This window comes from Hemibagrus wyckioides, linkage group LG05 (genome assembly GCF_019097595.1).
Source record: "Hemibagrus wyckioides isolate EC202008001 linkage group LG05, SWU_Hwy_1.0, whole genome shotgun sequence".
Lineage (NCBI taxonomy): Eukaryota > Metazoa > Chordata > Actinopteri > Siluriformes > Bagridae > Hemibagrus > Hemibagrus wyckioides.
This window is the reverse complement of record NC_080714.1, coordinates 5,347,433-5,374,588: the sequence shown is the minus strand read 5'-3', so window position 1 is coordinate 5,374,588 and position 27,156 is coordinate 5,347,433. Positions and strand designations below refer to the sequence as shown.

Sequence of the window (27,156 nt, the reverse complement as noted above, 5' to 3'; positions counted from 1 at the left end):
TTCTAGAAATAATTTGGAACTTATTTGAATAAAAGTACTTTTAATATGTAACCAGAACGTAGATAGAATTTGCTATTAAAATGAAGCAAAAGAAATGCAATTACAAGCAGTTAAAACTTTAGAATTATTACGTCATCTTAAGAAAGATTTTTAAAGTAGTTACTAATTAAAACGGAACTTTTACCGAATTTTCTTAATAGAAATCATTTTTAGACAGCGTTACACTTAGAAACATTTCCTCAAAATTACCTTTAAAATGCTGATTTTGACGTCTTATAAAAATATAACAACGTGATGTCAAAATTGTGTGAAATTATGTAAAAAGGGGGGAAAAAAGGAAGTACAATTTTTTTGTTTGTTTGTTTGTTTGTTTACTTTGACCGATTCCCCACTTAAAAAAGATGAAAAAAATTCAATTGCTTTGCTGATGCTTCGTAACCAAACCTAAAAATCATGATGCAAATTGTGAACTTTAAGAGTCACAACATATTTGGTCATATTATCACTTGAATTTAGTCTGACACGCATTTTAGTACTATAGTTAACTAAGTTCACTTCAGTTACTGGTTTAATTTATCATCTAAATTTGCTAATCGAAGTGTTATTGCTAATCAAAACAGAGCTTTTAAACGTTTTTTTTTTTTTATTGGTGATGATTTTAACTTGATATTATAAGGAATATAAAATTATTTTACTCGTGAAAATGTCACAAAATGCAACAAATCTTAACAACAAAAACAAAAAGATCTTAACACCAGTCATGACAACATTTAATTTTTTTACTAGTAAATATTAAGCGTTATTAAATTCTCAGAAAATAACATTTATTTTTCACCAACAAAATAAAATTTTCACATTTATTTCCTTTTTGGAAATGAAATTCAGGCAGGAAACTCAACCAGCTGAGGATACAGTAAGAACTTTGATTGTTTAATTGTTTTATTTAGCAGCTCTGTCTAATCAAATGAAACGTAATGAAACACAGTGACCGGTTGAACCCTTTTTTTTTTTTTATAAAGAAACTAATATGACTCGGCTTTAATTTCACATTCAACAGATTTTTTTTGTAAGAAGATACAGATAACGTCTCCAAAAATCACAGGATAATTAGATTTAGCCAGATAATTGAAACTAACTTATATTCTCAATGATTCCATTTAAAGTCTGTACGTGACTGGCTACAAATTCCATAAACCGAAGTTTCTTTCTTTATTCAATACAGAATATTTCTTCATAACAGTCTGCTCACATAACCCATCACATAATATCTGACCAATGGACAGATCAGAAGTCTTTGTCCCAATCCGAGTCATCTACCGGCGATGAACCCGTCTGATCCTCACTGCTGGAAAAATCCAAAACGCCTTGAACCTGTCAGACAGGAAAACAGCCGGATGATGCAATAAACACCAACCCTTCCTAACAAGGATCTCAACTCTTGTTTAGTTTAAAGAACTGTGCTGTATTTACATGTGGTAATATAGGTGGAGTGTGTGAGCCTTTACACACGGCATCCCAATCGAATCCCTCAAACCACCTGCAGAAACACAGAAATTACATTCAATCTGCAAAACTTATTTCTTGAGTTAAAGTTCTCAGTTTGGCTTTTGTGAGCTCTTACTTGTGTCCTTGAATGTCTCTGACCCCGTTCCTCTGACCCAGCCTCTCTGTGGGATTCTCTCTGAAAGTGGCGTGATAAATGACATCAGCTAAACACACACAAATCCGCTGTGAAAGCGACAGAATAAAGAGCATGGCCATTCAGAGAGATACGCTAGTGTTTGCAGTGGCTCGCGTGAGTTTTTCTACCCCCTTGAACCTTTCTGCATTTTTGTAGTGTTACTACCTGGAAAGAAAATGGACTTTTGGGATTATGTAAAAAATCGACACAAATTAGCCCATACTATGAGCCAATCAGGTAGAGTTTGCTTATGAAAATGTTCCGAACATCTCTCATAGTATAATTAAATTCATTATTTGAAAAGAATATGATGCCTTAAAGCCATCCACCAAATGACACAGTCTGGGTAAAAAGGGTATTGTACAGTAATGGGATTAATAAATGTGGAAAGGTTCACTGGGATGAATACTGTGTGCTGTGTATCTCTGTAGAGAGAATACAAAAATATTTATTTATTCATTTCTTATCAAGATTAATTTCAGCTTCTTTCCCTTCTTTCTTGTCAGAAAACTTTTAAAAAGCCTTCTTAAACTTTCCAGCACTACTTTTAATCTCCGTTGATCTGCAAATACAATTCAGCCAAACAGCACAGAGAACTCCATTTCCTTTCTGTCGCGAAATGGCGTTCCCCAGGGGACGGTTCGGACTGGACTGAGTGATTACATGTCATGTCTTCTCCTTCTAGCGCTGACACATAACAACCTTCTTTTTTCCCCCAGCTCCCAGCTTTCTTAGATGCTTAGATGAAGAGCCCAATATTGGATCTTTCGATCACAACTAACTCTCAGAGTTACCACCAAATTCTGCAAATTCAAACTTATGAAGGATCGGGACCGTTCCCGGCTAAAGGATCCACTCAGATGAGGCATGATGAGTGTGATGGTGTTGCTGATGGTATTAGCATGAAATCTAAAGCTTTGGAAGCTGAATTGTTGGAGCAGTACTGCACAGATGACGAGGTGAGATCTGGACAGAGTAAAAGATTAAAGCGCTGCTGCACTGACACCAACAGGAACTGATCTGGACTGTGGGTAATGTTGAAACGTTACCTGTAGTGTCGATGAAAGAAACAACAAAGCATTTTATTCACAATATGTAAAATGCATTTTGGAGGCCATTTTAATTCTAAAGATTAATATGCACATTGTTCAGGATGGATTTGACCTTAAATCCTACACATCTATGAACAGGAGAATCTCAATCTTTTTCAGCAATTCTGTTTCAACTAACAGTTTCTTACGGGAGTCTGAGCAACTACTTTTTGGAGAAAGCTGTAGCTTCACTAATAAACACTCTCGGCATATTTACCTGCAGAGCTGTTTGATGAAATCAGCCGCAGGATTGCTGATGGCCTCTGGGAACTCTACAGCATCGATTCCCTTCAAAACTGCAGCACAGATCTTTAGCTGATCTGAGCCTGAGAATGGAGGACTGCAGGGGTTGAGATACACAGATGTAAAAGCATATCGGATTATTTATTTATGAGCATATTGATGAAACAGACTGCTTAATAGTTATAAGATGTAAGATATAAGATTTCTTGATTAGGGAAGTAATATTTGAGGTTTGTTTGGGCTTAGGCATTTTTGAAGGAAGGTGCTAAGTAGAGATTGTTGTAACTCTCACCTGCCATTGAGTAACTCGTACACAAAGATTCCTAAAGCCCAGAGATCCGCCATCACACCATGACCCTTGTGCAGAATGATCTCTGGAGCCTGGTAAGCTGCTGAGCCGCAGAATGACCAGGTTCTCTGGAGAGAAGCAAGCTGCTTAGCAGAGCTGAAGCCTGCCTGAGAGAGAGAGAGAGAGAGAGAGAGAGAGAGAGAGAGAAAAGGAGAGGGAAGGAGGGAGAGAAAGAGGGAGGGAGAGAGGAGAACACAGAGAGAGAGAGCGGTGTAGGGAGGGAAAGGGGGAAGAGAGAGTGAGACAGAGAAAGTGAGATAGAAAGAGAGAGAGATGGAGGGTGGGGAAAAAACAGAGAAGAAATAGAAGAAGTGAGACAGAGAATGGTAGGGAGAGATGGAGGCATAGAAAGAGAGGGAGAGAGGGGCGAAGGTGGGAGAAAGGGAATGAGAGAGAAAAATGGAGAGAAAGAAGGACGGTAGGAGAGAAAGAGAGAGGGAGAGGGGAGAATACACACAGAAAGAGAGGGAGAGATGGAAGGATGAAGAGAGGGAGAGGAAGAGAGGGGGGTGTGAGGGAGAGGGAAAGTTGGAGGGAAAGGAAGAGGGATAAGGGGGGGGACGAGACACAAAGAAAGAAATGTAGGGAGGAAAGAAGGGAGAGAAAGAGGGAGGGAGATGGGAGAACAGAGAGAGAGATGAAAGGATGGAGGGAGTGAGGAGAAAATGGAGGGCGAGGGAATGAGAGAGAATGAGAGAGAGGGGAAGTGAGAGAGAGAGAGAGAGAGAGATGAGGGAAGAAATGGAGGGAGAGAGGGGGAGAAGAGAGAGAGAGATGGAGGGATGGTGGGATAGAGAGAGAGGGAAAAATGGTAGGAAAGAGATAGAGAAATGGAGGGAAGAGGAGATGTATAAAGAAAGAGAGAGAGATTATAGTAACGTAAGTCAGTAACTTTAGCTGTAATAATATGTATAAAATGTATGAGGTTTCATTCTTCAATAAATAAATCATTTTTAATGTGTGGAATTATTGTGGTATAAGAGGAATAAAACACTTCTGATCCTATAACTGTTTTTATTCCTTACTTTACACACGTAATGAATCCTTTGGGTTAAATAAAACTGTACAAACAGACAAACTCTTAAATTATTGATTATTGCTATCTCTGCTTCTGAGAATTTCAGATTTCTTCCCAATACTGCGCAGAGAAAACGATCATGTTTTCAGCATTTGTAGAGAAAGTGAAGAAGAGGAAGAGAACACTGCACCAGTTTGGCGTATCCTTTCTGATCCAGCAGAACGTTCTCTGGTTTCAGGTCTCTGTGGATGATGCCTTGGCCATGGAGGAATCTCAGAGCCTCCAGAACACAGGTTGTGTAGAAACGGACTGCGCTTTCATCAAACGGACCTCTGAAACCAACAAGGTACAGTAACACACCGTTGTAGGATCGATCTAAATACCAACTGTGCTAGGAATAAGAATACTTTACACTCACTGGCCACTTTAATAGGAACACCATAACTAAACGTGGTCACTTTAACATCTCCTGATCGTTTTCCAGTCTTCAGCTGTCCAGTTTCGGTAGTGTAGTGTCAGATTGATGTTCATAGCTGACAGGAGTGGAACCCTATGAGATCTTTTTTAAAGTTGTAAAATGTTTTGTGTGTTCTGAGATGCTTTTCTCATCACCACAGTTGTAAAGAGTGGTTATTTGAGTTTTCTTAAGTCAAGTCAGGAAGCTTTTATTGTCATTTCAACCATATATAGCTTATACAGTACACAGTGAAATAAGAAAAAGTTTCTCCAGGACCTTGGTGCTACATAAAATAATATAACACAGAGCTAAGGACAGAAAATAATTGTCCTAGGTACATATAGTTCCATGTGTGCACCTCGAACCAGTCTGGCTGCTGTTTACTGGATGTTATGTGTACACTATTATTTTTAAACAGAAGATCAGCAGCTCCTGAAATAGCCAAACACTAACAAACTCCACAAGATCACAATATGCCCCCCATTCTGATGTTTGATGTAAAGCTTTTGACCTGTATTACATGATTAGCTGATTGTATAATACGTGAAAGACAGGGCGCATTGGGTGTTCCTATTAATGTGGCCATTTATGCAATGCACGTTAGTTAAAGTTAGTTAGCTAAAGTTAGTTCATATTTTTAGCCAGGAGTTACCTCTCTCTTAATAAAGTCCACAGATCTCCACCCAAACACGCCTCCTTCAACATATAGAGGCACTTTGCATCTCTAAAGGTACAATATAACCTGAGAGAAGACAAGATGTACGTTTAAATGCACATTTTTATCTTGGGAGTAAGTGTGAGATATCTAACACAGCTGGACAGGAAGTCCTTGGCCATGGTGAAGAGTGTGAACTGACCTGACAATGAAAGGACAGCGGGCGTCCATCAGGATCTGTTTTTCCGTGAGGACGCGTGCTCTGTTACCTGAGCTCACTAAAGCGTGTTTATTTATCACCTTCAGCACAAACACACGGCTGGTGTCGTTCTTCAAATGGACCTGGAGGGGACAATGGATAGTGAGACAGTGGGAGTCCTAACAGATGGCGATTTCTTTAATTAGCATAATCTCTCAGGAAAGAAACTGGGGATAGCAGTCGCACAAACATAAACATCTCAATCACATGTGATACGCGGTTATTAGCTATAGCTAATAGCACTCTATTTAGCGTGCTTTTATTCTTACCACTTGTGTGTGGCTATACCGTCCTTCTCCAACATGACACAGCACCTGGACATCACTGAGTGACACACGGCACAGTCCGTCACCTTCGTCTGCAGTCCTGCAGATTTCAGCTTCATGTTTATCAATAGGAAATACTACAAAAATATTCTGTACATTTTTAAAGTCCTCTGCCGCTCTGCTGGGTGGAATTACAATGAATATATTTCTAAGCCATCTTTTCTCTGTGCTACTTTGAACCTGACTTGACCTGACCAATGAGAATTCAACAGAGCTGCCCTTGTGATTGAGAAACATAGGAAAGTAATAAAAATGCACTTGAATGTGTATTGTCTATCCAGACGGTGTACAGGGTTTGATAAGTTAAGGCTCACCTGGCTTTTGGCTCATTGTTTCCGTTCTCCGTTGCTCCTATAAACCTCAGGGCAGACCTGAGAATATGGTAAAAATGCTGACCATATATACACCGATCAGACATAACATTCTAAGCACTGACAGGTGAAGTGAAGAACACTGATTATCTCCGGTTAGTGGGTGGGATATATTAGACAGCAAGTGAAGATTTTGTCCTTAAAGTTGATGTGTTAGAAGCAGGAAAAATGGGCAAGTGTAAGGATTTGAGCGAGTTTGATGAAGGGCCAAATTGTGATGGCTAGACCACTGGATCAGAGCATCTGCAGCTCTTGTGGCGTGTTCCCGGTCTGCAGTGGTCAGTATCTATCAAGAGTGGTATAAAAAAGGAAGGAACAGTGGTGAACCAGCGACAGGGTCATGGGTGGCCAAGGCTCATTGATGCACGTGAGGAGCAAAGGATAGCCCATGTGATTTGATCTAACAGACGAGCAACTGTTGCTCAAACTGCTGAACCAACACAATATTAGGCAGGTAGTCATAATTTTATGCCTGATCAGTGTATACACATATACAAGACACTTTAACAACAAGCCAACAAACATCCCAAAAGATTACATTATTTTTCATTATTTTATATATATATATATATATATATATATATATATATATATATATATATATATATATATATATATATATATATATATATATATATGACAGATTATGCATTTCAAACCTTTTAGGTTATATGACATTATTTTTAAAAAATCATAATTTGCCCCTGAAATACTTACTCTCTGTTTAAGGCCAGACATGTGACATCACCGGTAGCAACAATACTCAAAGACCTTGATACCTCTCTGAAAAAACAAAGCAAACAGGAACACATTGAACACATATTTGATAGATATATTCCTAATGCTGCTGAAAATGAAGTGATTATGAGACTGAGAGAGCAGGTGGATCTTGCAGTAAAGAGAAAGAGGGGGAAAAACGATCAGTGTAAGTAGGAGTACTTAAAAAGAGACACATTGTTTGGGGTCTTTCTTTTATCATCTTCCCTGAAAAGGATGCCCTGGCCTGTGCTCTAATATATACTTACTTGCTAGAAGACTAACACTGAACAACTAGAAATCACCAAAACCTCCCTCTCTTTCTTAATAGATTAGAGAGATCTTCTTTTTTTTCCTTTCTGTCCAGCAGGATAGATTTTTCACCTTCCATGGACTAACATGGCTCTCTCAGATTGGCTGAGAGCTAATATCGTGTTTGGTGTAGTCATGGTGACGGTCCTGGTTGTTTATCTATCTATTATGGACATACTTTCGGGGGTTTTTTTCCCCTTTTCTTCTTATTAAATCTTAAATGAAATGTATCTAAAACAACTGTTTTGTTTCGTCAAGAGACACAAGACACAGGATCATCGTAATCAACCATATAACAATGTTATATTTGGACGCGTTGATTTTTTTTTAGATCGTGGTGTTTGCTTTCCTCTAACAGTAGGGACTCTAACTGTAGACCGTCTGGCTTAAAATGTAGGACATTAGTGTTATGCATGGATGAATGCACCCACAGACACAGGTAATGTATCCCGCAGAGACAATACCAAAAGAAATTCCAGCAGAGAAAAACCCGACGCAATCTCTGAGCCCAGAGGTGAAAGTGGAGTAGGACATTATGTCACTCTGAGTAGAACGAATATAGGACAGAAATTTATCACAATCAAGACTGCAAGATAGCAGGTGTTTATCTTAGTGAAGTGAAGTGAAGTGTAGATTTGGTGTTGAGTTGGTTCAGCTTAAGAACAAAATCTCTACGTTAACTAACAAAAACGTCCAGGGAGTGGACAATGTTTACTTTTATGCATCTAGGAGCAGACGGTCAGATGAGAAGCTCAGGGAGGAAAGTAAGGCTGCGTTCATTAACATGCGAGCTGTAGGTGCTTGTGTGATGTAGAGCTGTAACATAATGCAGCTCTATATACATATATATATATCTGTATAATGCTCCAAATATCTGGATTCACATTTAGGACAAAAGTGGGCGTGGCCTAAATTTGAAACCTTTTTTATTTTATTTAAATGTACCACGATTCCCTCTGAGACACAGGGTTAGAAAAACCCAGACGTATAATAACAAGCAGCGTCTGCATAATGTATGAGTTCTTGAAGCTCAGCTATGTCCCTCTAACAACTCGATCTCGATCTCTCATTATTCAGTCCCCACGGAATTTCCTGTTTAATTTATTCCCTAAAACTAAAACAAGTCAGAAGCTAGCATCCTAATGTAAACCTCATCGACCCTGACCCAGGCAGTCCCTAAGGATGAAAGGATGAATGAACGCTGCATCTTCAGGTTAATGGACACGGTCTTTTATTTGTACAGCAAGCTTCATATCTGATGCTCCTTCAAACCTGAATGGAAGTAAAAAAAAAAAAATAAAGCCTTGGGATTCGAGGACCTCTCGTCTCAACCTTTCAGGCAAGCAAACAAAAAAACCCTCTAGAACACATTCTCTGTTTATTGAATAACGTATTCGTCTACATTGGCTCGATAACCTGCTCAGGGTGGTATAAATACATTTTAAAGAAAACATTGCAGGACCCTGCAGTAACCCTCTTTACCCCTTCATAACTACAAAGGAAAGGAGAGCGTGTTGTCTGGACATGGTGGAGTGGATGCCGTCGCCCCCTGCTGGACGCTTACTTTTATTATTATTCTATAATTACTATGTTTTTTTTCCCTTACCCTTTCAGTGCTCTGTCCCCGAAGCTGTCTCCTCTGGAGAGGACGGACACGCACACGCTGTCCTCGCTGACCGAGCGCCTCTCTAACACTTCCACCTGACGGACGATCAGAAAGACACGTCTGAGCCCATCTGAGTTGGTGTAAATAGTTATGGTGCAACATTTGAAGATCGACTATTAGGTGAATAAATAAGTAAACATCATTCAAGCTTACAGACACTGCAGCCTTTATTAAAATATATATATAATATATCAATAGCAGGGGCCTTTCTGTGTGGAGTTTGCATGTTCTCCCCGTGCCTGCCGGGGTTTACTCTGGGTACTCCGGTGTCCTCCAACAGTCCAAAAACATGTACATTAGGTTACATTGGTTATTCTAAATTGCCCATAGGAGTGAGTGTGAGTGTGTGTGGTTGTATGTCTATGTGTGTGTGGCCCTGTGATGGACTGGCGACCTGTCCCCTGCCTTTCGCTTAATGTGTGCTGGGATAGGCTCCAGCAGATCCCCGTGACCCTAATTAGGAATGAAGCGGGTATAGAAGATGAATGAATGAATATTTATCAGTAGCATCAGGAGCTTGTTGCAGTTACACAGGTACATGATTTTAATGTCTTATAAATCGTTTTGGCTCCATTTATGTCCTCTGTCTTGTTATTATAGCATGGAAGTTTACACTTGTCTGTCTGTCTGTAGGTTCCTCACCTGGCCACTGGTCACGATGAAGAAGGTGTCTCCAGGAACGCCGTGTCTCACGATGTAGTCCCTGTCTCTGTAATGACACTGCCCAAAAAGCGTGCATCGCAACATAAAGTAGTGACCCGAGTGATTACAAATAGAACGCTATATCACGAGAGGATGGAAGATCTTACCTCCTGCAGAACGTCTGAGATTTTAATGAGATCATCCTCCGGTAAAGCGCAGAGCAACGGCACACTGAGAAAGAGAATAAACAGAAGGAAGTGGCCTAACAGAATGTTAGTGTTTTTCTTGCCGTGGGCCAGAACATTGCCTCGTCTCGCCTCGCCTCCTTTTATAACTGAAGCTGAATACAGCTGCATGATGTCTGTAGAGCTGGATTAGAAATATCCTAGGAAGGTTTAATAGAATAGAAAACTCTCGCAATTATGTTTGGTGTTTGAACGGCTTGTTCAAGGTCTGACTTTTGTTCACATTTCTAAAGAAGCTGCGCTTTATTAAGGTTCTGACCTGCGGAGAACATCCACACACTGAGTGATGCGGAGAACACTGCTCCTCTGCATGATTCTCTCAAACACCTGACGCTCCAGCACCCACAGCTTACTGCTCACCAGTGCTGAGAGACAGAGAGAGAGAGAGAGAGAGAGAGAGAGAGGTGAGAGAGAGAGGAGAGAGAGAGAGAGAGAGAGAGAGAGAGGTGAGAGAGAGAGGTGAGAGAGAGAGAGAGAGAGAGAGAGAGAGAGAGGTGAGAGAGAGAGAGAGAGAGAGAGAGAGAGAGAAAGAGAGAGGTGAGAGAGAGAGAGAGAGAGAGAGAGAGAGAGAGAGGTGAGAGAGAGAGAGAGAGAGAGAGGTGAGAGAGAGAGAGAGAGAGAGGTGAGAGAGAGAGAGAGAGAGAGAGAGAGAGAGAGAGAGAGAGAGAGAGAGAGAGAGAGGCAGACAGACTTTTTAATTACATTTCCTTTCCAAATGGCAGGCCAAATTTTTCTTTCTTTCTTTCTTTCTTTCTTTCTTTCTTTCTTTCTTTCTTTCTTTCTTTCTTTCTTTCTTTCTTTCTTTCTTTCTTTCTGTCTGTCTGTCTGTCTGTCTGTCTGTCTATCTATCTATCTATCTATCTATAGATCTATTCTTTCTTTCTTTCTTTCTTTCTTTCTTTCTTTCTTTCTTTCTTTCTTTCTTTCTTTCTTTCTTTCTTTCTTTCTTTCTTTCTTTCTTTCTTTCTTACTTCATCTCCTTCTCTTTCATCCACCTCCCCCCATCCTTTCTTTCTTTTTCATTTGTAGCTGAGTTTCCCCCCAGCGTTCAGCTTTACTCTGATCGATGTTCTCATCAAGGTCACTGGATCATCACTCAGTCCTGAGCTCTGCTGGAGCCGGTCACTGTACTGTACTGTAGCTGCACTGGACGGGATGATGTCCTGCTGTCCTGGACTACATTAATGAAGCTTTATTATATGTGTTAGGGGACAGTAATCAGAGGCTGTGTGGTGGGATGCAGTCAGATGCAGTGAGATTAGAATGAGAGCATTAATAGGAAGCTGTGATTTGAATGATGACCAGTGCTGTTTAAATAATCAACACCTTCTGACCAATCAGAGTTCAGAAAAGATCCGATAAACCCAAAAACCATGAGTCTGGTTACACTGAGTGAGAGACTGATGATGAAGATGTGGTCTTCATCCAGATGAATAATAAACAGCCATGGACCTGTTAAAAACACAGCTACACTGTGACCATAAAGCCGATCTCTCTCACATAAGATATCTCTCTCACAAAGCTCTCTCTCTCTCTCTCTCTCTCTCTCTCTCTCACTGACCTCGTTCTGCTCTGCTCCCATTCCTACACAGCTAAAGAACAGCTGAGAATAGAGAGCGATTGCTTTTCCACTCCTCTCCTCTCCTCTGCTCTCCTCCATTCTCTCCATCTTCACTTCCTGACTTCTTCTTAAATTAATAATGATGCAGATTAATTGAGTCTTCAGAGTTCAGAGGAAGAAATATTGCACTTCTCTTCTCTTACCTCCTGTTTTCTTTCTTTCTTTCTTTCTTTCTTTCTTTCTTTCTTTCTTTCTTTCTTTCTTTCTTTCTTTCTTTCTTTCTTTCATTCTTTCTAGCCCTTCTTTGAACACAGACTTCCTTTCTTCATTCCTTCCTCCCTTCATTTGTTTTTTTCATTCCTTCATTCCTATGTAGTCTTCCTTACTTCTTTCATTCATTCGTTCTTTTGTTCCTTTCTTCCTTCATTCATTCACTTCCTCCCGCTCTTTCTTTCTTTCTTTCTTTCTTTCTTTCTTTCTTTCTTTCTTTCTTTCTTTCTTTCTAGCCTTTCTTTGAATATAGTCTTCCTTTCTTCATTCCTTCCTCCCTTCCTTCCTCCCTCCCTTTGTTTCTTTTTTCGTTCCTTCATTCCTTTGTTCCTTTCTTTCTTTCTTTCTTTCTTTCTTTCTTTCTTTCTTTCTTTCTTTCTTTCTTTCTTTCTTTCTTTCTTTCTTTCTTTCTTTCTTTCTTTCTTTCTAGCCCTTCTTTGAACACAGACTTCCTTTCTTCATTCCTTCCTCCCTTCATTTGTTTTTTTCATTCCTTCATTCCTATGTAGTCTTCCTTACTTCTTTCATTCATTCGTTCTTTTGTTCCTTTCTTCCTTCATTCATTCACTTCCTCCCGCTCTTTCTTTCTTTCTTTCTTTCTTTCTTTCTAGCCTTTCTTTGAATATAGTCTTCCTTTCTTCATTCCTTCCTCCCTTCCTTCCTCCCTCCCTTTGTTTCTTTTTCGTTCCTTCATTCCTTTGTTCCTTTCTTTCTTTCTTTCTTTCTTTCTTTCTTTCTTTCTTTCTTTCTTTCTTTCTTTCTTTCTTTCTAGCCCTTCTTTGAACACAGACTTCCTTTCTTCATTCCTTCCTCCCTTCATTTGTTTTTTTCATTCCTTCATTCCTATGTAGTCTTCCTTACTTCTTTCATTCATTCGTTCTTTTGTTCCTTTCTTCCTTCATTCATTCACTTCCTCCCGCTCTTTCTTTCTTTCTTTCTTTCTTTCTTTCTTTCTTTCTTTCTTTCTTTCTTTCTTTCTTTCTTTCTAGCCTTTCTTTGAATATAGTCTTCCTTTCTTCATTCCTTCCTCCCTTCCTTCCTCCCTCCCTTTGTTTGTTTTTTCGTTCCTTTCTTTCTTTCTTTCTTTCTTTCTTTCTTTCTTTCTTTCTTTCTTTCTTTCTTTCTTTCTTTCTTTCTTTCCCCTATTTTTCCATGGCCACTTCTCTCTGGGTGAAGGTCTTCCTTTCTATGTAGTCTTTCTTTCCTTCCTTCCTTCCTTCCTTCCTTCCTTCCTTCCTTCCTTCCTTCCTTCCTTCGTTTCTTCGTTCCTTTATTCCTCCATTTCTTTGTTCCTTTCTTACTTACTTCCCTCTTTCTTTCTTTCTTTCTTTCTTTCTTTCTTTCTTTCTTTCTTTCTTTCTTTCTTTTTTTTTCTTTCTTTCTTTCTTTCTTTCTTTCTTTCTTTCTTTCTTTCTTTCTTTCTCTCTTTCCTAATTGTTTTCTTTCTTTCCCCTATTTTTTCATGACCACTTCTCTCTGGGTGAAGGCCATCACACGTTTCCTCTGAGGACCACGGAGCATCTTTCCAAACTGCTGCTGCCGTGACGTCAGAGAGGCGACATAACACACTCGGAGGAAAGCGCTATTCACCCACTTCCACATGCATGAGCTCACACGAATGGCTAGTGTCACTGTGAGTGAGGAGAGAGAGAACACGCCATCCCTTTCTCCCTCCCTCCCTCTCTGACTGCATGACCAACTGTCCTGCATTTCATAATTATTGTGATATTCCATTACAAATATGTATTAGTTACTTGGATTACATATTCGTTCATGCTCCCTGGCTTTCATTTTGACGTCTGCTGCTTCATGTGAGTCATTTCAATCTGAGACTTTCAGATTCTTTATAATGCAAAATTCATTGTGACCATTCATCCAGGTCTCAGATAAGAAGTCTAATAAAATGTCTTCCATCTCCATAGCAGCTGAGAGCATGTCCTGCTGAAAGGTCATCTTTTTAATAAGGCCCTTACATTCCTCTGTGTTGCATAATTAAAAAGCGCTCTGTTTGCTCCAATTCTACAGACGTCTGTTTATTACAGGCTGCACTGCTGAGCCTTGGAGCACGCCGATTACACGGGAATTACGACTCGGACGAGCGGAAGTCATCCGGCTAGGAGTGAAGCGGCAAACGTCCAGAGAATCCACGGGGCAGCATCGTGTGAGAGAGAGCTCAGGTGATGAAGAGAAACAGAAGGAGAAGGAGAGAAGGTAACAAGAGGGAGGGTAGATATGATAGAGAGAAAAAGAAACAGAAGTCCTTAGAGTAACTTAGAGAGAAGAGAAGAAATTTTAGAGAAAAACAGAGAAATGACAGTGGCAGGGAACAAAGGATAAATAATTAAAAATGATTAAAAAAAATAAAATAAAACACAATATAATATAATATGTTGGTATAGGAAAATAATCACTGATTGTTATTACATGTAAAACAAAAAAATTTCACATAAATATTCTGTTTTCAAAATATTAGAATATCTTTCAGAATATTTTTTATTATTTCTTTTCATGTCAGCAACAGTAGCTCGTCTGTTGGATCGTATCACACGAGCCAGCCTTCTCTCTCCACGTGCATCAATGACCCTTGACCGCCCATGACCCTGTCACTGGTTCACCACTGTTCCTTCCTTGGACCACTTTTGATAGATACTGACCACTGCAGACCGGGAACACCTCCACAAGAGCTGCAGTTTTGGAGATGCTCTGATCCGGTGGTCTAGCCATCATAATTTGGCCCTTCGTCAAACTCAAAGCTCAAATCCTTACACTTGTCCATTTTTCCTGCTTCTAACACATCAACTTTGAGGAGAAAATGTTCACTTGCTGCCTAATATATCCCACCCACTAACAGGTGCCATGATGAGGAGATCATCAGTGTTATTCACTTCACCTGTCACTGCTCATAATGTTATGCCTGATCAGTGTTTGTTCCTTTTATACAACAGCAATTTAACATTACTAACATGTATTTATTTATCAAACAATGAGACACTATACTTTTTATTCATTTATTGTTACATTTAATATTAATATCCTGGAAATGAACTATAAACCCTATAGAGAAACCTATAATTCGTTTTGCAGCTGGATCTACTGCTCTGACTAAATCAAATCAATCCTTTTCACCAATTAGAATGGAGCAGCGGTACCGAGGGAGAATAACAAAGATGGCTCATTATAAAGAAATCACAGATTCGGGGTTGTTCATCCGTCTCTGTACAGACCAGCTGAAAACCAGGGGAAAGAGATGTTCAGGTAATAGATTGAGAATTTTTTTTTTCTCTGGGCAACAGGGGGAAAGAAGGTGAACAGGGAGACGGAGAAGTCCAAGATAAAGGCGCCAGACAATCAAAGTAGACAGTTGCTGACTAACAGCATATAGAGAGAGCGAATGAGAGAGGAGATGTGACATAATGAACCGATCGAGTGGAATAAAGCGTCGGCACAGCGGCGCTGCTCGATTCAGCCTCAGCCCGTGGAAAACATTAAACCCGTTCTCTGTCTTTCTCCTCCATTTTCATCTCAATCAGTCTCACTGTCAGAAAACAGGTCAAAGATGTGGAGAGATAGAGAGACAGACAAGTGATTGATCGAACAAATATGAATGAGTTAAAAAAAAGGAAAAAATATATTGAAAGTTGTGCCAAATATTCTGTGTGACGAAAAGAATCACTTTATTCACAGTTTAAAGATCTGAGACAGATTAAAGGAAAACCCCACATAAAGTGTGTTAGTGAGGTATTAGGCCAACACAAAACACCAGAGCAGCTTGGCACAGATTTGCCTCTGGAAAGGAAACAGGGTGATGAAGCATACTTCCCTCACTTGCTGATGGTGGTGGAGATTGATTTGGGTTCGAGCGACTGTGAAGGCCAGAGCAATACGATTTAGAGTTTTCATCCTCCTGACCTGTAAAGGGTGGGGTGGGGGGTGGAGTCATCCTTGCTGAGACCACACCAATCAGGAAAAAATGTTTAGCCCCGACTTTATTTTTTCTTTCTTTTGTTTGTTTGTCACCTATCTGTAGTTATACACCATATCTCCAAATGTGTGTACGGAAAAGAATTTGGGTGAGAGAAAGTTAATGGCAGTGTTTGTTATCATTCTGTTCTCAGCTGTAGCTTCATTAGCATTCTGTGCTATCCGTTAGGGGAAAAAAATGGAATTGAGCTGAACCGGGAAAGATAGCAGCAGAGAGAGAGAAAGAGAGAGAGAGACAGAGACAGAGAGATAAAGAGAGAGGAAAAAAGACGAAGAAGAGTAGAGGGAGAAAGATATAAGAAGAAACTGAGGGAGAGAGAGAGAGAGGGAGAGATAGAGAGAGAGTGAGAGAGAGAGTGAGAGAGAGAGAGAGAGAGAGAGGGAGAGATAGAGAGAGAGTGAGAGAGAGAGAGAGAGAGAAGAAGGGGAGAGGGAGAGGAAAAGGGAGAGAAAAATAAAAAGAGGAGGAGGAGGAGAGAGAGTGAGAGAGAGAGACAGAGAGAGAGAGAAGAAGGGGAGAGGGAGAGGAAAAGGGAGAGAAAAATAAAAAGAGGAGGAGGAGGAGAGAGAGTGAGAGAGAGAGAGAGAGAGACAGAGAGAGAGAGAGAGAGAAGAAGAGGTGAAGGAGAACAAAATAAGAAGAAGAGGAGGGAGAGAGAGAGAGAGAAGAAGAAGACGAATAAGAAGAGAGGGAGAGAGATAGAAAGAAGAGGAGGGTGAGAGAGGAAGAGAAAGAAAGAAGAAGAAGAAGAAGGGGGGAGATAGAGAGAGAGAAATTTTTATTTTTATGCTTTCATTTTGCTATTTATTTATTTGTTATTTTATTCATTTGTTTGTCGATTGTTTGTAATCTTTACCCCTTTTAAATGCTTTGGCAATACATGTACAATCTGTCATGCCAATAAAGTTCATTTGAATTTGAATTTGAGAAAAGAAGAAAAAGAAGAAGAAGTAGAGGAGGGGGAGAGGGAGAGAGAAATATGAAGAGAGGAGAGAGAGAGAGAGAGAGAGAGAGAGAGAGAGAGAGACCAATTACTCAAAGCTCCTGACTGTGTCCACCTGAGGGGTTGAGTGAGCTTCCATACATCTTTTTGGCAGAATTTCTCCTTCCTTTAAGTCCAGATGAAGTAAGACAAGGACAAGAGTGTTGCAGTTAATGACACAGGTACGAGAAAATGACTTACTTTCACAGTGATAAATTTCACAGATGCTCTAAATAGACGTGGTCTTTGTTGTCCAGCCAAAAAAAACCCTTAATGTCTACTGATTCTGATGAACAGTTCATGTAACACATCTGATATCACCTCATGTAGGGATTGATAATGGCCTGATCCATTAGGTGTAATAGAGCAGGAGAAAACCGAATTACTCCTGAAACTGAGGATCACTGTCCAGAGTTATTTAGGTACACTCTTATTTTGAAATAAGTCTGTCTGTCTGTCTGTCTTTTTCTCTCTCCATCTGTCTGTCTGTCTCTTTCTCTCTCTGGTCTGTCTGTCTGTCTGTCTGTCTGTCTGTCTCTCTCTCTCTCTCTCTCTGTCTGTCTCTTTCTCTCTCTGTCTGTCTGTCTGTCTCTTTCTCTCTCTGGTCTGTCTGTCTCTCTCTCTCTCTCTCTCTCTCTGTCTGTCTCTTTCTCTCTCTATCTGTCTGTCTGTCTCTTTCTCTCTCCGTCTGTCTGTCTGTCTGTCTGTCTGTCTGTCTGTCTGTCTCTCTCTCTCTCTCTCTCTCTCTCTCTCTCTCTCTCCGTCTGTCTCTCTCTCTCTCTCTCTCTCTCTCTCTCTCTCTCTCTCTGTCTGTCTGTCTCTCTCGCTCTCTCTCTCTGTGTCTCTCTCTCTGTGTCTGTCTCTTTCTCTCTCTGTCTGTCTGTCTCTTTCTCTCTCTGGTCTGTCTGTCTGTCTGTCTCTCTCTGTCTCTCTCTCTCTCTCTGTCTCTCTCTCTATCTGTCTGTCTGTCTCTTTCTCTCTCCATCTGTCTGTCTGTCTGTCTGTCTCTCTCTCTCTCTCTCTCTCTCTCTCTCTCTCTCTAAGCAGAGATAAAGCCTCCATGGCTATCACTGAAGAAGCCTGTCTGTAAAGGAGACACGGTGTCTCTGCTTGTAATTGAAGTAGAAGTCTGGACCAGGATTGGGGTCACACAGCAAGTAACAGAAAAAATAATAAAGTCAAGGCAGGAATGGTGGAGGATTTTTACCCCAGAACCGTTAAACAAGTTACTATAACTCCTAATAAGCCTGAGCGACTAGTAGAAAGATTCACTTTTTAAAGTCTTTTCACGCAAATTATAAATACATTTTTTGACTGTTATTGGTGCAGTACTTTTTTGCACTCCTGTATAAGCTCCAAAGGTTTGTGCGCCCCTGATTGAACATCTCATTCCACACTGAATCCCCCTTAGAAGACATTCCATTAGATGTTGGAGTGTGGCTATAGGGATCATTCAACTACAAGAACATTAGTGAACACGGTGTTCCAGTCCATCCCAATGGTGTTCAATGGGGTTCGAGTCCGAGCTCTGCGCAGGAACATTCGAGTTCTTCCACTTCATCCTTAACACACCATGTCTTCATGGAGCTCTGTGCTTTGTGCCCAGGGGCTTTGTCATGCTGGAACACTGTTTGAGCCTCTTAGTTCCAGTGAAGCATACAAAGACTTTCTATACAGTTGTGTGCCTCCATCTTTAGATATGACGGTCAGGTGTCCACAAACCTCTGACCATATCGTCTATCTCTACAGCCAAATTTGTAAATGTTAACAGGCTTTGACTCCAAACTGATGACATCAACATCACAACAAATCCTGAATGATCCACTACAATACAGAAGGCTTTTTTTACTCATGGTATTTTTGAAAAACACATGGATCATTTTCCACCCTCCTCATTTTCCCTTGTTTCCTCTTCTAGTATGTATTACACCGTCTCTGTTTTTGAGTCGATTATCGCCTGCCGTAGATATGACCCGACCGAATCGCCATCTTCCACAATCCGGAGAATGAATGCGTACTCGAGAACGCTGCGGTAAGCAGATGGAGCGCGCGTGTGTGTTTGATAGTCTGTGCGGCCCGCGTTTGGGGAGCTTGTGAACGTGTTTGAGGAACTTTGATTTGAAATTCCATTGATCTCGCCATGGCAAAGCAGATCAGTGCTGATGGGAATAATCTGCTGCTTATTGTGTGCGTTTGCACTGGCTGCTCATGGTAGCGCATGCACCGCATCTCAAATATGTGTGTGTGTGTGTGTGTGTGAGAGAGAGAGAGAGCTGTCTGAACCAGCTGCCCCGTTACTGCATTCATTCGTTTAATACTGAATTAGATTTTTCCAGATATAGATGTGTGTGTGTGTGTGTGTGTGTGTGTGTGTACCTGTAACAGTAGAAGTGCAGGTGTAGTTGTAAAGCAGAGCCAGCTCTCCAAAGAGTGTTCCAGCCTCGATAATGTGCAGCTTCTGGCCAGCCCTGGATACCTCGAGTTTTCCCTCTGAAAAACACGCGCTGGCTTTACTATCTTTGTGAGGACCTTGCATTGACATAAGTATTAATGCAGTAAATTCTTTATTAATTCCATGCTAAATCTAACCAAAACCGTTTCGTGTTAAATAAAAGCTGGTGAGAACCGGCAACATGTCCTACATATTTCTAAGCATGGGACATTTGGTCCTCAACTGAAATATGCCAACATGCCCACACAGACACCCCTTCGAGACGTGCCCTCCGTCTCAGGTTGGTGCCGTTGCCATGGGCGACCGGTGCTGAGTGACAGATTATCTGAGATGTCACAAATGTCAGTCGGACGCGCCGTCATCTCCAGAAGTGATGCCAGCTCACGGCATCAGTCGCATCATGCCAGCATATCAGCGGCGCCAAGGCTGCTGTATATAGTAAACGCCTTTCTGATGTTCTCTCCCTGATACACTCCGGCTCTTTATCTTCACGCGCATTTCACTTCATGTTTCACTTCACAATATAACACACAGACATTATCTCCCTCTCGCTTCGCCTTTTTTTTTTTTTTTTTATCTCCCCTCCATCTCCGTCTCTGTTTGCAGAACCGTGGCTGCTTCCAGTAAGACAGATCCGTCTATTTTTGTCTAGAGTAACACGATAGAATTACGTAAACACCTGTATACTGTTTTGTGTTACGGGGTGTGTTTTGTGTAACATGGTGTATCATTCATGGTAGATGATTGTGGTGTAATTGATGATGTACATGCAGAAAAAAAATCTTATAAAATGTCTTATAAAATGTGCTACATGATATAAAAATAAATAAATCAAAAATCAGGGCACATATTTTTTGACACTACGTGAAGGTCAGAGAAATAAAGAATGTGTGTAACATGCCAGCAACAGAAATTTTATTATTATTTTTTATTATTTAAAATAAGAAAATATATATCGTTTTAATAGCTAGGTAATGAAAACAAAACATTTTTTGATTTTAGTCTATTTAATTGGCACATAGGCTCGTTCCGTCGTTTCTATAGCAACAGCACACGAGGCAGAATCTAATGAGACTGATTATACATTAAATACAAAATAAAATATTCAAATCACAGATTTTACATTTACACGCTATGTTATTGTCTCTATAGTAACAGCGGTCAGTCATGCATATGATGGACGGTTCACACAAACTAATAATCATTTGTTTCCATATGAATTGGTAATTACATAGAAAAAGGGACCATTTTTCTGAAAGCCTGTGGTAGGGCTATAAATCATTAGATCAAGGTCAGCTGATATGCCTGTGACTCTTAGCTAGCTTTTTATGCATTTTTATTCAATGTTAATTGAAACAAACTCTGATTAATTTCTCCTGCCTTGATATTAAAACCATAAGAAAACATTCAGTGTTTTATTTTTCCTTCTCTTACTGAAAAATAGAACGAGCATGGACCCCCTAAAATCTTGCTAGTCTCCAGTTTTTATTCGATCCCGATTTGGCTTAGACCTTGTACCTTGCGCTTGGCGCTTAAATTTGCGATTCTGTTTCCCTCAGACATTAAACACAAGGTCAAAAGTGGAAAGCGGGTCATATTAAACTGCAACCGGGCGTCATTTCCGAATCAGAGCCATCCCAAAAAAAAATGAAGAGAGAAAGCGAGGACCGGGGAAGTAATATATTGGTGATCTGTGAAAGATCATGGTCACATCGGTTTTCCTCAGTAAGCTGCGATGGTGATAAATCATTTAGAGCAGACCTTGAGCTGTTACCTGTATATACGAGTAGCAGAGCGGATTTAATAATAAAATATAGAAGAAACCATCTACAGTAAATACATACACATTCAAAATCCTCAATAGAGCACCTACAGGGGATTCTTTATACATACATCTTACTTTTTATTTATTTAATATTATATAAATGAGAAGTCATTAAACATTAAACAAAGAAGGTGGTCTGGAAATGAAAGAACCTGCTCATGAATAAAATATTATATTAAGAAAGTAACCACATACTATAGAGGATATTAACAGTGCTGCTATGATAATCATCATCATCATCATCATCATCATAATCATGATAAATCATTTCAGTGAAGCCGGAATCTTTTCCTCGGGCTGCAAAGGTAATAAGCAAGCAGCCGTCTCGCATAAGTCCGCTCTGGGTTCTCTTATAACACGCTGCTATCTATATAATGTGCATGAAATTATTGAAATGTTTATCTCTGTGTGTTATTTGGTATATATATCATAGCGCTCTTGAGTTCTCTTGAGGTCAGCATGAAGTGATTAATTTTTCTATATAACAGCGGCAGGCTGTAACCTAAATCCCAGATTTACATTAACGCACTAGTCCTGCTCTTGATACGTTATTGTTTCCATAGCAACAACACTTATAGTCACACGCGTGTGTGGGATGGACGTTACATAGGCTCTAATAAAAATGTATATATATATATATATAAAACTATTGATATGGTGACGTTTTGGAAAATCTCCACTGTCAGTGTTATGCAACAGGTTGTGTTGGAAGGCGTGGCCAAAAATGAAGGAATGGATTAATTAATTTCCTCATCCTGACCAATCGTGCTGGACAATTCCGCACTCCCTCAACCCCTTGTCATAATAAAATATTTAGTGCAACCATTTTGTATCATTCTCCATATAGTTCTGTTCAGTTTAGAATCAGTTATAAGCCCCTGTTGTATGTTTTTAAAGCGCTACACGGACCAGCACCTGAGCTTATCGTTTTCCAGCAATCCAGCAATCTCTTCCATCTAGCAACCAGCTGATTTTTGATATTCCTTGGTCATGCTTAAAGGGTGAAGAAGATCACATGTTCTTTTTTGGCTCCCACTAAAGTTGTGGAATGAAGTAGCAATGACATCTGTGTACATGTTTAAAGCCTACTCTTAAAACTGGTCTTTTTAATGAATCTTTGTGATCATTAAGCTAATAAATGCATGCTATTTGATGGAAGCTTTGAGAGCATTTGTTTACCTTCCAGTATAAAGGACTGAGACGCCTCATCCCCCTCTCGGATGAGTCGGGCTCCTTGGGCGACGGTTGTAAGGTACACACAATCCACCAGGTCTGATAACTCCCTCCCGACGTACTTCAGCCACTCGTTCTCCCTTAGCGCCGTCTCGATCACTCTCTGAGACCTTGGAGACAGAGAACCGCTGAGAAAGAAACACACTGCGTGCATCAATATCTTTGTGTCATTTCGCTACAACCGCCGCTGGGCCAGGATCAAATTTTCCAAAACATTGCCAACCCCTTTGACATTGCCATATTTCTCTCTGTGGTAGAGAGCCCCAAACACACATACACACACACATACACACACACACACACACACACATGACGGCATCTACAGGAGTTTAGCCAAGGTCACAGCTTTATTGTATACGTGCTAAAACAAAGGATTATAGGTACCTACATATACTATAGTACCGTTCCAAAGAAATATGAAATGCAAGTGTGTGAGAAAGAGATGAGAGACTCACTCCTGGCTTTTGCTGTGGCTCATGGGAGGATTCTGTAAGATCAGATTCAGGTCCAGGTTTGTAGGCTCTGTAAGCACAGATCTTCTCTTCACCCTCACAGATGAAGCACGGTGTTGCCCTGAGGTATGAAACAAAAGCAGCACACTCTAGTTACTTTTTTGGCAGATGTATTTTTTCCACTCTAAAGGGACTTAGAGGTGAGTTAGGTCTGTATCCAGGCGTAGACCTGAGCAGGTGTGGGTCTGGAGGGTTTGCTGAGCAGCAGTGCTCTGACAACCCTGAGGTATGAACTCACAACCTTTCAAGAACTAGCACAGAATCCTAATTAGAAATAAGTGCAAAGTCTGATACAGATATCCTTTTAAGGATCTGCAATGTAAAATGAACAGAATAGTAAAAATACACTTTATTAAACTGGTTATTCGATTAGCCTTAAAGAATAGGCTCTGGATACTGGTAACTATTGTAAAAACCCATCATGAGACCTGTTTTGATGTTATTATTATTATTGGCTTGTATTTATCTACTGATCAGTACATATTGTATCAGCAATATGTACTGAAGCGAATGCAGTAGGTACTGTCAGTGCAGTAGGTACTGAATCAAATGCAGTAATAAGTGAATCGAATGCAGTCATAAATCAATCGAATGCAGTAAGTACTAAATCAAACGCAGTAATCGCTGAATTGAATGCTGTAGGTACTGAATCGAATACAGTAAGAACTGAATCGAATGCAGTAATAACTAAAGGTACTGTCGATGCAGTAGGTACTGGATTGAATGCAGTGATAACTTAAATGAATGCAGGAGGCACTGAATTGAATTCAGTAAATACTGAATCAAATGCAGTAGGTACTTGAATCAAATGCAGTAGGCACTGAATCAAATGCAGTAGGGACTGAATTGAATGCAGTATGTACTGAATCAAATGCAGTAGGTACTGAATCGAATGCAGTAGGCAGTGAATCGAATGCAGTAGGTACTGAATCGAATGGAGTACGTATTGACTCAAACGCAGTAAGGACTGAAGCAAATACAGTAAGTACTGAATCAAATGCAGCAGGCACTCAGTTGAATGTAGTATGCACTGAATCGAATGCAATAGGAAGTGAATCGAAATGCTTTAGGTACTGAGTCAAATACAGGAGATACTGAATCAGATGCAGTAAGTATTAAATTAAATGCAGTAGTCACTGAATCGAATGCAGTAAGTACTGAATCAAATGCAGTAAGCACTGAATTGAATGCAGTATGCACTGAAGTGAATGCAATAAGTACCGAATCGAAATGCTTTAGGTACTGAGTCAAAGGTACTGAATCAAATGCAGTAAGTATTGAATTATATGCAGTAGGTACTGAATCAAATGCAGTAGACACTGAATCAAATACAGTAGGCACTGAATCGAAGGCAGTAGGTACTGAATCAAATGCAGTAGACACTGAATCAAATACAGTAGGCACTGAATCGAAGGCAGTAGGTACTGAATTGAAGCCAAGAGATACTTAATAGAATATGGTAGGTACTGAATCAAATGCTTTAGGTACTGAGTCAAATGCAGTAGGTACTGAATCGAGTACAGTTTGCAACGAGTCGAATACAGTAGTTACTGAATTAAAGCAATAAGTACTGAATCGAATGCAGTAGGTACTGAATCGAATGCAGTAGGTCCTGAATCGAATGCAATAATAACTAAAATCAATGCAGTAGGTACTGAATCAAATGCAGTAATAACTGAATCAAATGCAGAAATAAATGAATTGAATGCAGCAATTAAGTGAATTGTTTGTTTAGACTGACAGAGTAGGCTCTAGATACTGGTGACTATTGTACAAACCCATCATGACACCTGTATTGATGATGTTATTATTATTGAAAGATTTTATTATACTGTTATTTCTGTGGATTTAGGAGAAGTGGGTTAAGTTGTTGAACCATTTCTAATGGAACTGTAAGAGAAATAAAATAAAAAAGTCAAGCGAAATGCAATTAAAGGAACAACAACAGCACTTCTCTCCATGACCTTTCCCTTCAATGTGGTAAAAAAAAATAAAAAATCAGAAGGTCCTACGTGCCCAAAATCTTTAGCTACCAAATCCCCTCCTGTCCCCTCCTCATCGAATGAGCACCGTGGCTGCATTTCAAATCTGTTTCCTATTCTCACGAGGCAATCATTTCAGTCTCAAGCTGCGTCCGAATATCCCGGCTGCCCTACTATACAGTGGGTGAAAGGCAGTACGCTAAAGCAGGAGTACATCTGAATGCTCAGTATTCATAAAACAGTAGGTGAGAAACACCCAGATGCTTCTGCTGAGATTCTGCAATGTGGAACTAACAGACATCATGCTATCCCATAATGCAACAGGCCTGGCACGGACGAGCTGTTAGCATCAGAAATAATAGAAGGCAGTGAGTCTCTTGCTATACGGATTAAACAGCGTTCTTTGTGCTTGAACCGTACTTGTTTAGTAACAGCTGGGTAAATTGTCAACTTGTTAAAAGTTTAAACAAGAAAAATAGTTTTTAAGGTCATTATGACGTCATTAGTCACATGACCATAGCCTGTAGCCTATATGGCAGATATAGTATGTCTGGATTGTACAGTATTTATACTATGCACATCTACTCAGCAGTAAGTACTGAATCGAATGCAGTAGGTTCTGTCAGTGCAGTAGGTACAGAATCGAATGCAGGAATAACTGAAATGAATGCGGTAGGTACTGAATCGAATGCAGTAATAAGTGAATCGAATGCAGTAAGTACTGAATCAAATGCAGGAATAGCTGAAATGAATGCGGTAGGTACTGAATCGAATGCAGTAATAAGTGAATCGAATGCAGTAAGTACTGAATCAAATGCAGGAATAACTGAAATGAATGCGGTAGGTACTGAATCGAATGCAGTAATAAATGAATTGAATGCAGTAATAACCAACTGAATGCAGTAATAACTTAATCGAATGCATTAATAACTGAATCAAATGCAGTAGGTACTGAATTGAATGCAGAAATAACTTAATTGAATGCAATAATAACTAAATCGAATGCAGTAAGTACTGAATTGAATGTAGTAATAACTGAATCGATTAGGTAGGTACTGAATCGAATGCTGTATTTACTGAATTGAATGCAGTAATAACTGAGTTGAATGCAGTAGGTCCTGAATCAAATACTGTAATAACTAAATTGAATGCAGTAGGTACTGAATCGAATGTAGTAGGTACTGAATCGAATGCAGTAATAACTGAATTGAATGCAGTAAGTACTGAATCAGATGCAGTAATAATGAAATTGAATGCAGTAACAAGTGAATCAAATGCAATAATAACCCGATTCAAATGAAGTAGTAAGTGAATCGAATGCAGTAATAGCTGAAATGAATGCAGTAGGTACTGAATCGAATAACTGAGTCGAATGCAATAGTAACTGAATTGAATGCAGAAGTAAATGAATTGAATGCAGTAGGTACTGAATCGAATAACTGAGTCGAATGCAATAGTAACTGAATCGAATGCAGAAGTAAATGAATCGAATGCAGTAATAACTGAATCGAATGCAGTAATAACTGAATCGAATACAATAGGTACTGAATCAAATGCAGAAAGTACTGTCACGGTATGAGATTTTGGACACAGCTTCATTTCTTCACACCAATTGTGTTGGATCATCAAGTGTTTATAAACACTTCAGAAAATGAAGCCAGGTACCTGTGGCAGATCCGGGACAGCTGAGAGTGACCCTGAGGCGATCGAGCTCGCCCTGCAGACGCCGGATGAGATCGTCTTTGGCGTCGAGCTCCAGCTCTAGTTCGTCAATAAGAGCGTCTCTCTGACGCAGCTCTTCGATCTTCAGCTGGAGCGCAAACTGAAGATCTCTGAGAGTACCCATGGTGTCTCAGGCTAAAGAGAATGTCAGAATCTCTCTCTCTCTGTCTATCAATGAGTGTAAGTGGGACAGATAAATAGAGAGCAGGTCATGGCAGTAATTAGTCCTTGTGGCTGAAAGTGATGAAAATTGAAGATGCAGAATGACGGATGTAGCTTAATTACAAAGAAAAGTGAAATGAGGATAAAATGTCCCTGGTCAATCATGCAGAATATCAACAAGATAGACTTACAGCACTTCCTTAAAGATCAGTCAGTCTGTATACCGTTAGAAGCCACAAAGAAACCAAACCCTTACCTGCCTCCAGTTCACGTGTTGCAAGCGCTGTGTTTGTTTTCCTCTTCCGTAACACTGATGAGAGAAAATCGAACAGTGTTTGGAGCCGAAAGATCTTTTACACAAGCATTGTCTGCTCTGGCTGCAAAGCGAGTGTGAGAAACACA

General features: G+C 40.0%; 1 protein-coding gene and 1 long non-coding RNA gene across 3 annotated transcripts; one reads left to right on the top strand and one right to left on the bottom strand.

Annotated features, from left to right (window-relative positions):
* Positions 1–838: 838 nt before the first annotated feature.
* Positions 839–27,156, bottom strand: prkg1l (protein kinase cGMP-dependent 1, like). Of its 2 annotated transcripts, none has more exons than XM_058388740.1 (20): positions 27,011–27,156; positions 26,536–26,760; positions 22,832–22,949; positions 22,323–22,504; positions 19,243–19,356; positions 10,331–10,436; positions 9,994–10,057; positions 9,827–9,904; positions 9,125–9,219; positions 7,168–7,233; positions 6,394–6,450; positions 6,023–6,119; positions 5,697–5,836; positions 5,492–5,581; positions 4,573–4,714; positions 3,308–3,471; positions 2,990–3,112; positions 1,622–1,681; positions 1,471–1,537; positions 839–1,371 (listed from the first exon to the last, which is right to left on the bottom strand). In XM_058388740.1, exons 2-20 carry the CDS (start codon positions 26,714–26,716, stop codon positions 1,285–1,287), a joined length of 2,031 nt encoding a protein of 676 aa, XP_058244723.1. In that variant the 5' UTR covers positions 26,717–26,760; positions 27,011–27,156; the 3' UTR covers positions 839–1,284. The 2 variants fall into 2 exon arrangements, with proteins under 2 accessions (XP_058244723.1, XP_058244724.1); XM_058388741.1 differs by having other exon boundaries at positions 22,323–22,486.
* On the top strand, positions 4,592–10,525 carry LOC131352556 (uncharacterized). The gene is made up of 3 exons (XR_009204529.1): positions 4,592–4,728; positions 9,133–9,304; positions 9,818–10,525. It is a non-coding gene; the product is annotated as an uncharacterized LOC131352556 (long non-coding RNA).

Excerpts from the sequence above, each read along its gene's own strand:
- prkg1l (XM_058388740.1), bottom strand. The coding sequence starts at position 26,716 with ATGGGTACTCTCAGAGATCTTCAGTTTGCGCTCCAGCTGAAGATCGAA. Across the intron at positions 5,837-6,022 it reads GGTATAGCCACACACAAGTG|GTCCATTTGAAGAACGACAC; the intron begins GTAAGAATAAAA and ends TGTCCCCTCCAG. Across the intron at positions 1,682-2,989 it reads TTCATCAAACAGCTCTGCAG|AGAGAATCCCACAGAGAGGC; the intron begins GTAAATATGCCG and ends CGCCACTTTCAG.